Here is an 11,880-nt window from a genome sequence, read left to right on the forward strand (position 1 = left end):
CAGAAAACAACAGCAGATCGAGTATAAAAAGCTATAATAAAGGTGATCTACAAGGAATCGGCAATGAACTGCCAATACCGGTATGCAACTAGACGGCTAGATCTTGAGCCGACACGTGTCAAATAACAATTTACAAACCCATGAATGTATGGATCTGGACAAAGCTAAGCTTGTAACCGATCGAATCAGCTTTACAAAGTTTATCGTGACAAACGAGGAGCTTACAGCCGATTAAACAGATTACTAAGCCGAATAGTTTGTGAATAAATCTAAATGAGAAAACAGCAATACGCCCGAGATCAAAGCTTAAATAAATTCGGTAAATTTTGAATAGATCTGAACGAAGCCACAGCGATGTGCCAAGAAGCTAAAGCTCAGATTTTCTCGGTAAACGAAGACTTACCAGCAAACCAAGTCGCTCAAATGTGAGGCGTCCTTGATCAGCTTGAAAGAACTCGCGGAAAAAGAAAAAGGGTGGCGAAGTCGCCGACGAAAAAGTAAAGTGCAAGTAGAGTAAATTTTGTGTTTGTTGGATGTGTATCAATCTTTACAATAGCCGGAGGGGCTCATATCTATACCCTACGCTAACATAATCCTAACCGATTACGGCAAAGCACGATTCTATCCTATAAAACAAAACTAATTCTAAAATAAGATAATTCTTGTCAAACCGAAGCCAAAATATCTGGTCAACTTCCCATCCCTCGGTCGACAAGATCTTCACCGGCGATGCACGATCACCTTCCCAAATCCACCGTCCGTACCATTCAGAATCTTTTCTCCTTTGCAACACTCTTCCTTGACACATGTTAAAATCTGGTGTCAATAGCCCCAGGCCTATATAAGCAAGGGGGGCGACATCCCTTGAACCCTAGCTTCTTGCTGGTCGCCCCCCCCCCCTTGCTGGTCGCCGCCCCTGCTGGCACCTCCCTCCTGTGCATCAAGCCCTAGCTGTTCTCGCGGATCTAGCAATCCGGAGTGCGACGCTTCTTCCCGTACGTGTGGACTTCGTTGAGGTGCTACACTTGCTGCACAAGGACGAGTCGTTCGTGAGGTGGTTCACGCAACTGCACTGCCGGCTTCCATCTGCACTACACCGACGCGCTACAGAAGTTCCGCAACCGCGCGTCTAGTGGTAATTCCGTCATCTATAAAAGCAGTGTTCCTTGGTTTATATGGTAGAAAAATTTTGTTTTTGCTACCCTATATCCTTACACGAAGGCCCCGGCAGCATGCGACCGGCTGCTTCACGAGTGCCCGGTGCGGGACTTACGGTGGCGGAGCGAGCACGTGTGGCCGCGGCGCGAGCGCGAGCACACAGCATGGTGGCGGTGCCTAACGCGAGGCCGTGGCACACGGCGGCGGCGTGAGCACAGCGGGTGCTCAGAGCAGCTACTTCAACATTTTTTTATTTTTTATTCAATTAGTAGGGTCAGGTCGCGGATTGACCCGCCCCTAAAAATCTATTTCTAGGGGTGGGTCGTGTCGTGATGCGCCCCTAAAAATCAATTTCTAGGGGCAGGTCATGCGTTCACCCGCCCCTACAAATTTATTTTCAGGGGCGGGTCATGCCGCGATCCGCCCCTAGAAATTGATTTTTAAGGGCGGATATGTTACCCGTTCCTGCTAATGTCATTTTTAGCTTCGAAAAGCAGCCATGGTTGTACGGTCCCTACAAATGCTTTATGTAGTAGTGGCAAAGCGTGGGGGGACGCTGCTCAGCGCGCGTTCGCAAGGAGCGTTCCTAGCGAACGGACTGTTCATCTTCCTCCTCCCGACCTCCAGGTAGGTACTATTCTTCTTCCTCCTTTCTCATTCATTCTTCCTCCGTCGCCCCCGCCGTCGACCGCCTCCGCCGCCGCCCTCCCTAACCGAGCCTGCCACCGCGCTGCCGTCGCGCCGTCCCGTCGCCCCCGCCGCCGGCCACTGCCCACCGGTTGTCCGGCCCCGCCCGGCCAGCGGCGCTCCCGCGCCGCCGCGCCCTCCGCCGGACAACCCACCTCCACCTCCACCGCCGGGCCGCCGCCACTCCCGGCCCCTTCTCTATGGCCGGCGGCCATGGGAGCCGCCTCCACCCCCAGGCAACCCGGAAACATAAAGGCCGCCACCTCCCGCCACTACCCCGTCCGCCGGCGACCTCGGCGGCGGCCGCTCCGCCCACCTCCCACCCTCCCTGGCCGCCCCCTCCCCCCCAGACCACAGCTCGCACGTCAACTAAGAAATTTGCAAAGCGTGGGGCTGCGTACGACGACCAGAGGACCTGGTGGGCGGGTGCGACAGGATAGAGGTGGCAGTGCGGTGCGGTGGGGCCAATGGAAGAACGCACATTATGGCAGACCTCGTGGACGGGATCCAGTGGGCATGACTCCTAGCTCGCCGGCCGCGGTGGGTACGGGCAGGCATGGTGGGTCACTGTGGGGAAGAACACAGATTAGTTAAGGGGGAAAGAAAGAACATACCAATTCAGAGCAAAATGTGTGCAATAACTAACATGGTAGGTAACTTTTCTAACTCCACCATACTTAAATTTGTGGAGCACCCCTTGAGGCAGATCTACTATTTAGGTGAATATTGGGGCAACACCATTTTGATCAGGGGCGGAGCTAGCGGTGTGTCTAGGGGGCCTCCAGCCCCCCTAGACCCCCACAAAAAATGGAGGCCCCCTCTATTTTTGAGGAGTAAGAATGAGGAAGAAAGGGAGGAAGAAGAAAGAAAGAGAGCGGGAAAAACTCAGCCCCCTGATCTATTCGTAGATCCGCCATTGAATTTGATGGATCCCATCCATAGTGGAGTTGGTGGAGTTTGGCTCGAAAAAATGGATATGGATATGTTTTGGTGGATCTAGAGCTATGGAAGTCTCCAAAAAGGCCCTAAGGTTGTCAGAAGTGTGTTGTATTGCTGTCAGAAGTGTGGCATGCTGGGCCATTTGGAGTAGTAAAAGGAAAATTGGTCCTATATTTTGCTTTTCAATTTTGTATATTGGTATTCATTGCCTTTTTCATTTGAATAGTTTTTAGCCTTCTGTGTATCCATTGTTTTGGCCTTTGATGTGGTTGTAATCTGAAGGTTCAAAGCAATTAATATGTTGGGCATTGTTTCAGGAAAATGAAGAATTTGTCAATGTCTACACCTATGGAAGAATTTTGTATCTCAAAATTAATTTCAGAACTTCATATACAAATTTGAGACCATAAATTATTTCTAACTAAAAATTTCAAATTTTGGTAGCTTCAAACAGAATTCCACGACTGTAAATGATTACAAATGAAAAGTCATCAACTACAAAGTTGTAGATCTTGGTATAAAGTTTGTTTTCATCTAACTTTATTTCAAAAAAATATGAATTTTTTTATGCTGCAGCATGATTATCACTGACGGATCGTACAATAAGCTAGGGATGAAACTGTTTTCATGGCCAGTTCATACGGCGAGCCATCCGCGAGGAGGCGGACCAAATTATCATCAAGGTTGGTGGTGCCAATCAATTGTGATGATGGACTATCACCGTCTGTGGGTAATGCAAACCGCCTATGACAATTATCAATACCAATGTTCATACAAACCGGCATCGCTGGTTCGTAATACGGACCGGTGGTGATAGTTATCACAGCCGGTTTTAACAAAACTGGCTGTTATAGTGTCGACTGAGATGGCAGTATTGATTTACCTTTCATGTATTAGTGCTGCTTAATATGTTTTTTCTAGTGTTGCAAAACTCTTTGTAAGTTTGCGTGTATAGAGGGCATTTGAAAATAAAAGGTGCACACATCAAGCTAGACTAGCTTCTGACTTTTCTAGTGTAGATCAAGTAAGCCTTAGCAAAACTCTTTAATAGGCCCAATTCACCTGCTGCGCCTCTGGGGCCTTTAGGTATCGGGCGCTCACGTTCCTCACAAAGATAAAAAAACTTAACACCGGGTCCCTCCTAGGTACTTAAAACATTAGTAACAAATTAACACTTTTGGGTACAATAATACAAATATGTGGACACCAAAATATACAAATGCACAGATCAATCTCGTGAGTTGTTAATGCATGCAACAGTGCGCCATACAACAAATTATTTCAGTGATCGTAATACATCTTTATACTAGTGAGAATACCTAACTTATCCAAGGCATGATGAATACCTAACCATATCTTACTTGACTGCACTCAAATCAATCATGGGCCTCATTGACAATGAGTGTGTACTTGGATGATACTGATGCTTTTTTCAAATCATGTAGTATTGACTTTGTTGGTTCACTTCTTTTACCATCAACTGTCAAGAGCACATCATTGAGACTTATAAGATTGTCAATACCATTAAGACCTTCGAACCTCTTGAAACGCAGTTCAATCCTTTCAAGCTGTGGTGCTGCCTTCCTTGAGAAGTGGAGCAATGGAAGAAGAGGAACAAATATGCGAAACAGTTTGAGCTTGCTGAATTCTCCAGCTGGAAAAAAGATCTTTCCTCCTGATTCAGACTTATTTTTTTGAACAATTGCTCCCAAAGCAGGATCCTCCTTTTCACTGATTGAAAAGGTGAGAGAAAACAGTGAACCTAGATTGCTAAGGACCTTTAAGTTATCTGTTCGGAGAGCTGTTGCTGAAAGAGTTAACTTGACAAGTCTGTTGAGCTCCTTGATCCACGTTGGGAGTTTAAGCAACATGCCAGACAGCTCAAGAGTACTCAAATCTGTTGGGTAGGACGACATTGAGTCCAAGGTCTTATGGAATTCAGATGACTCGTCATCAATTTTAAGAGTTTGAAGAGAATATCCACTAAGATACTGGATAGAGGACAGCAAATCTTTGAATATATCTTCACTCTTGTGGATCTTGTAAATTGCCAACTTCCTCAGCCCCGTGAAGTAATTGAGATCTGATGCCGCTGTTGTTGATCCCTCCGCGATCTCAACCCCTGACAATATGCGTAAGGTTCTCGTTGTTCCCTTAAATTCTCTAGGAAGTTTAAGAGTTTTCCTTGCTCTTTTATCTCCACCAAGTATGTTCTTTATTCTTTTAAGTTTTCCTACAGTTGCAGGCAACCGTTGAACCTCTGTCTCCCTTATATCTATAGTCTCCAAGTACTCGAGCTTGTGAATATTCCGGGGAAGATTTTTTACATCCGTTCTTCGGAGACACAGATACTTGAGAAGAACCATTTCACTCATGTCTGAAACCTTGACATGGCTCTCCCTAAAACCTCTGCAGCCTTGAAGATCTAATACTTGTACCATTCCAGTTTTGAGTGATTTGAAATGCAGTTTGTCCAGGCTCTCAAACACAGTTAGTGACCTGACGTGGGACAGGTTCATGCTATCCACATGCTGTGCACGTTTAGAGTCACTGCTGTGGACGGAAAGCCTACGGACCTTGTTGCTATGTGCTGGCATGGACCAGTGGCTACCTACCACAGTAACAAAATCCTCTTCAGCTGCCTTTGAAATTAGGTACTCAAGAACCATGTCATGGACTTGGCAACTCTTCACCCTTCCACTGCTGTTGTGCTCTACAGGCCGTATTAACTTCCTTTCAATGAGCTGATTAAAGCATGTCTCTGCAACAACCTCGACACTCAACCCCTGCTTCTCGCTGACAAAACCCTCCGCTATCCATCTTCTTGTGAGCCTCTTCATACTGATTTTGCGTCCCTTTGGAAATATGCTTAGATATAGAGAGCAAGTCTTGAGATCACTATCCAAATCATGATAGGAATGATTTATTATCCTCATAAAATCCTCCGGTTTATGACATACTTCTTTCTCTGGAAACAGAGATTCACAAACTTCATTCCAATCTTTGTGGCCCCCCTGCTGCTTGTCGGATGCTACAAGACCAGCCATGGTAACTATGGCCAATGGCAAGCCACCACACATTTTCCAAACTCTATCTGGGACTTGTCTATGGTTTAGTTGATTATATCCAGCGCCCTTGCACTCCTCCAGGGTTTTCTGGAACAAGTCTTTGGCTTCTTCATCATCAAGCAATTTAACTGGATGAAGAAGATGAAGCTCTTTATTATCACGAGGAGAGCAAGTTGCTGCCACAGCTTGAATCCTTGTGGTGACAATTACTCTGCTGCCTTGTTCATTCTCAGGAAAACACTTCTTGATATAAAGCCAACTAGATTCTGACCAGACATCATCAATTAATAGCAAGTACCTACACAAAATATATGACGGATATTAGTATATATTCCACGTATGATGCCTAACTAATGTTTCTTTAGAGTAGCATACTTGTTTTTACATGTACCCAGCAATGGATTTTCTTTAGGTACTACTGAATTGGAAACTACTCTCACATTTGAAATAGGCCAGGCTAGTCCATGAAACCGTGCATGCTCATGCACTACTTCCTCCATGTCCCTAAAGGAAGCCGTTTTGTATATTAACATGGTCTCAAAAACAACTGTCCACTAAGTTTTGCTATTCAATATTTATACAATATAGTCAATAAATACTTTTATAAAACTACACTACTTCCATCACTTTTACATTTTCAAACTCATGTCCATAAAATTTATTTATAGTTAAAGTTTAAAATGTTTCACATAAGACAACCTTAAAATGATTCCATTGTCAGCGATGAGCCGATGATAATCATCTACATCACCGCCGGTTTCAACGGCACTGAAAAATTATTTATAATTTTTTAAAAATACTATAGGCCACCTCGGCCGCCAACCATTCCCACCCCACTCGCCAGCATGCTGATTTGTACCCGTACGTGGACCTTCCATGCCAGCGCTGAGCATTTACTGCCTGCCTTCCAAACTATAAGTCATTTCGACTTTTTTTATACATTCATTTTACTATGTATTTGATATAATATATGTCTAGATACATATCAAAATAAATGAAATGAAAAAAGTTAAAGTGGCTTATAATTTAAAAAAGAAGGATTATTAATTTTTTATAAGCAGTTTATAGGATAACTCTGAATCATAAAAAGGTGTCATGGGTAGGAAGTACTGTTCACAATGTGAACAGTAATAGGGTCAAGATATTAGGAAAGATTAGATTAGATTGGTTTGTTATTTCCATAAATTTAGGGGAAAATTGGTCCTATAGCATCGAAAGATTGCCGTTTCCGCAAAATACCATTGAAAGACCTACGTTCCGTAAAATAGCATCGAAAGAATGCAACGTCATCTGAAAATAGCATTCTGTCACGTTCCGTGCAAACGCCGTCTCCTCCGTGAACTTCCTCTCCCTTCTGCTTTGCTCAGGCGACAGGCAAGCAGTTCCAGGAGCGCTTCCTCCCGTGCCTCACCACGGCAAACATCTCCTCTTCCACCTCACCTCCCTCTGCTCCCCTCAAACAGTTCCAGCTAGCTCGCGGCGGCGGACGCGGTGCGTGGTGACGGCGTGCGCGTGCTGCGGCGACACAGTGGAGATGACGACCAGCCCAGCCCACGCCCTAATCCCCAGCCCCCTGCGCTCCCTAGACCCCTAAAACCCTGCGGCCCTGCCCGACACCGACGAGAACATGCTCGCCGGCGGCCGGGCGGCCACGGTGCACGACGGCCGACTACACCAAGGCCCCCCGGCAACAACCAGCCGTCCAACCGGCACCACAGCACCCCCAGGAGCATGCCAGCCTGGTCCTGGAAGCACCGGAGCACAGGGCTCGACGGCGAACCCCATTGCCGCGGCTCGCGGCGAGCTCGTGTTCCATCCAAGCTAGGCCCAGAGCTGGCCAACAAGTACCTCCTACACCATATATGCATTGCACAAACACTCCGTTCCCACCTAAAACTAGCCTAGAAACTTGGGAGGGCTCGATTCCCCGGCGACCTCACCTCAGCGCGGAGGCGGACAGAAACAGGGAAACATGGTGACCGGAGGTGACAAATGGTGGTTTGGGTTGGGTTCTGCTCAAACGGAATCACGATTGCTCACTGATGGTGCTGGCTCAAGGAATTGACGGGAGATGCTGTGAGGATGATGAATTTTAGCGAAGAACTGTGAGCTCGGTAAGGCGGATGAATGGCGCGAGGAATCCCGCTGCCATTTATTTTGCGCTGCGCTGCTCTTCGGCGTGCTTCGGCTTGCTGCGGAATCCCCCGGGCTGCCGCCACCGCTCTACCCTTCCACCCGCCGCCACCCCTCACGCGCGCTTCAGCGGCATGGCGAGCGAACGAGCAGGGAGCCGAGGAGGAGAAACCGAGTCGATGAAGTAGGCATGCGCGGGCTTTGTTCCCCCACTGCTATCATGTTTTCCTCCACCTTCTAGGATCCTAGGGCTGCAGCGCCTGTCCACGCACACCGCGGCGGGGCCCTCGTCAGCGTCGGCGTCCGGGGTGGCCGTGCTCCTGCTCGAGCTGGCGTGATGGGGCAGCAAGGAAGAAGGAAGAACGGAAGTCGTGACGGAAGTTAGCGGAAAACGTGACAGACGGCTAGTTTAGGGTAACGTTCATTCTTTCGATGTTATTTTACGGAACGGAGATGTTTTAATGGTATTTTACGGAAACGGCGATCTTTCGATGGTATGGGACCAATTTTCCCTAAATTTAGAGATTGGTTTCTTAAGGGTCAAGTCAGCCCATCTATATAAGGATGGGATTGTATCTCTTTTGAGGAAGCAATGAAGAAAGAACAAACAATAATCCAAATCCCCCAAATACTCTAGTCTCCCCCCCCCCCCCCCACGCCGACTTTGCTCGGCCATCTTCCCGGCAATGGTTATCCTCCTTATCCCCCAAATGAACTAACGGCCATAACATCTGGTATCAGTTAGCTTTGGTTTCGATCTGATTCCATGGCTTCTGCTGCCGGCGATCCATTAGCATCGGCGAAGGATTTGTGTGTCGACATACTGGATTGTTGTGCACAGATCCAAACCGTACTCTTGAAGTTGAAGGAGAGCTTGCGGCGTAAAGATGCGGCAGTGCGGCTACTGGCAGCGGCGCATGGATTCCTCGCACGGCAGCGGGCGCGGCTTCTACGCGGGACCAAGCGAACAAATTGCACCAGTCTCCAGCCGTCGGAGGTGGCGGCGCCGCTCCTTCAAATCAGCACGCCAGTGGCCTGCTGGGAGCCGCTGGCCATCGTTCCGCGCAGGGACAACATCGTCGGAGGACTAGTGCTTGTGGTGCCGCTGGCCATCTACTCGGAGCAGCAGGACATCATTCTGCGCAGGGGGGCAATCACGGGTGGCGCCACTCCGACAACCATCAGCATGGAGCCTCCAGCCGTCGGTTTGCTCCACGTTAGTAGACCTGTACATTCTTTCGGCAAGTTCGGCAAGCTCTGGATGGCTGCAGGCAAGTTTGGTGGTTTTCCATGGGATCCAGGAGAAATAAGCATCACGTGCATGTCCGAGCTACCAGGGGACTATGAAGGGCTGGAACCATGGCCTCCACCAGACCACCACAGCTCGAGAGCGAGCTGTCTTCGAAGGAGGGGGGAGATGTCATGGGTAGGAAGTACTGTTCACACTATAAGGAGGGGGGAGATGTCATGGGTAGGAAGTACTGTACACACTGTTAACAGTAATAGGGTCCAGATATTAGAAAAGATTAGATTAGATTGGTTTATTATTTCCATAAATTTAGAGATTGGTTTCTTAAGGGTCAAGTCAGCCCATCTATATAAGGATGGGATTGTATCTCTTTTGAGGAAGCAATGAAGAAAGAACAAACAATAATCCAAATCCCCCAAATACTCTAGTCTCCCCCACGCCGACTTTGCCCGGCCATCTTCCCGGCAATGGTTATCCTCCTTATCCCCCAAATGAACTAACGACCATAACAAAAGGAATCTCCAACTAGATCTTTTCTGTCTACCACTACCACATCGAAGTAGATTTTAGTGAGTTACTATCAAATTAATATGGTATGAGAACGAAAGAGCATAGTGTTTGTTTTTTGTAACATTTAGGACAAATCTATATCTCTTAGAGCATCCCTGAGGCTCTTTAATTCTTCCCAAATGCTAGGAATAGAGATTTTATTGAAAACTATCCTTCAAAAGCTTCTCTAAATGATTATCTAAATATCGCTATCTTCTATTCTGAATTTTTTGGTAGCCTAAAGTAGAAGATGAGAATGACTCTCTGGAGTATACACGAGATACCAAAAAACTGTTGGAGAGTGAAAAGATGTAAAACTCTCGGAGATGCTCTTATAATTCTAAACTCCTTTAGAAGTCAGTCTGGACATGCAAGCTATTCACTCCAGCAGCCCACTAGCCTATACAATTATGACACATATATCTACTCATGCAAGCTACCCACATTAGTAAGCCATATCATTGACTAATATGTATTTATTTGTCCATGTTAGCGCGCGCACACACACACCACGCAATCTACAAAAATTTGTTCATGGATCACATGACAATACCCAGTGGAGTGAAAGATAAAGTAGAATCTACACGGTACCTCTTTTGTTTGAGGTAACTCCTCAGCTCAGCTTGTATTTGCTGCACTCCATCGACCCCTTCCTTCCGTGAGAACAGCGTAATAAGTCGACTCCACGTGCTTCCGGTAACTGTAGTCTTCTTCTCCGAGATTGTGCCATGCTGCTCACCATTATTCTTTACCCGACTCAATGTGTCCCCCACCAGGTGTGCTTGATGATTTTGTCCGTGCCTTCCCTGCCAAGTGCTGCCATCGTCCTCTTCATTTCGACACGGATGCCAAAGGCAGCTCAATATGCTTCCGACAACTGGAATTTTCCTCTCCATTGTGGAATCCGTGCTGCTATCTTTGCCTTCCTTCACACCGTTTTCGGCCTGCTGCTTCAGCTGACTCAGTATGTTCCGCCATACTATCTCAGGGTCGGAGTTCTGAGACACAGTCACCATCGCTCGGCAGTCGAACTGAGGCCCAAATCTCCGGTATATCTCCGTCGCGATGGTGGTTTTCCCCATACCACCATACCCGACGACGGACAGCACTCGGAGCTTCTTCATGTCATTGTCAGCGATCCACTTCCCAAGATGCTCCACGTCAGGCCCCACTGGTTGCTTGATGCGGACGAGCTCACATGTGATTTCCTGATGGTCAGCAGCGTCCTGTTTCGTCAGGCCAGCTGCCAAGCCGTTTCCCTTTCCGGGCTCTGGGTCGCGGACACCGTACCTACGGCGTCGATTGCCGATTTGCTCCGCCCGGTTCTTCAGATCTGTGATCTGGGCGGCGACATTTCGGCGGGTGTACCACGTCCGGATCTCGTAGAGGGTTCTGCGAACGGTGGTGAGCCAGCCGCTGCCCCGGGGATCTGGACGGAGCCTATGGGCGAAGCCGTCGATGCAGTCTTCTATGTCGTAGGTGACGTCGCGGATCTGCTTTATCCAGTCCTCCGTCTGGTCGTCGTGGCTCTTCTTGCACTTGCTCAGGTTGCTGAGGAAGGCCTGCATGCTGGCAAGCTCGTCGGTGATGAACTGGATGTCCCCGCGGACGCCACGGATGAGCGTGTACTGCTCAGCGAGGAGGCTCCCGAGCTTGCTCAGGAGCGACTTCAGGGTAGCCGCCGATGCGCCCACCGCCAGCTCCATGGTCTTGTCGCTATCGCTACCTTTGGCCCTGCCGCCGGCCAGGCCGACGGTAGGTATACAGGAGGGACCGAGGGAGAAGACCAGGGGATGGGTGGGTTGTGTGGAAAATGAAGACGAAGATGGGGCTGCGGCGGTATGACTTCAGGGTCTTGGCCTTTATTCTTTTTTTTTGAGAACGGGTCTTGGCCTGATGTGATTAGGTGATTTGGCAATTTGGGTCTAGGTATAAATGGCCAAACGGATCACGTCCAGTGGACGTCACGGCACTAGCACGGCTAAGCCTGATAATTATGGGTGTGTTTGGTTTTCTGGTCCATTTGTAGCTTCGTTAGAATCAAAGCTAGTCTGCTCCCTCCAAGCCAATCCCAGTTGTTTGATTATCTATGTTATT

At 48.0% G+C, this 11,880-nt stretch overlaps 1 protein-coding gene across 1 annotated transcript; it reads right to left on the minus strand.

Moving 5' to 3' along the window:
- Positions 1-3,930: 3,930 nt before the first annotated feature.
- LOC120678750 (disease resistance protein PIK6-NP-like) lies at positions 3,931-11,584 on the minus strand. Its single transcript, XM_039960066.1, has 3 exons — positions 10,566-11,584; positions 10,375-10,415; positions 3,931-6,150 (listed from the first exon to the last, which is right to left on the minus strand). Exons 1-3 carry the CDS (start codon positions 11,487-11,489, stop codon positions 4,161-4,163), a joined length of 2,955 nt encoding a protein of 984 aa, XP_039816000.1. The 5' UTR covers positions 11,490-11,584; the 3' UTR covers positions 3,931-4,160.
- Between the last annotated feature and the right edge of the window lie 296 nt (positions 11,585-11,880).

This window comes from Panicum virgatum, chromosome 6N (genome assembly GCF_016808335.1).
Source record: "Panicum virgatum strain AP13 chromosome 6N, P.virgatum_v5, whole genome shotgun sequence".
Taxonomy (NCBI): domain Eukaryota; kingdom Viridiplantae; phylum Streptophyta; class Magnoliopsida; order Poales; family Poaceae; genus Panicum; species Panicum virgatum.

What these genes read in the sequence shown, in the direction of transcription:
- LOC120678750 (XM_039960066.1), bottom strand. Translation starts at nt 11,489, where the DNA reads ATGGAGCTGGCGGTGGGCGCATCGGCGGCTACCCTGAAGTCGCTCCTG. An exon ending in GGCACGGACAAAATCATCAA is followed by an intron (nt 10,416 to 10,565) that starts GCACACCTGGTG and finishes GATGGAGTGCAG; the next exon opens with CAAATACAAGCTGAGCTGAG. An exon ending in AGTTACCTCAAACAAAAGAG is followed by an intron (nt 6,151 to 10,374) that starts GTACCGTGTAGA and finishes TATTTTGTGTAG; the next exon opens with GTACTTGCTATTAATTGATG.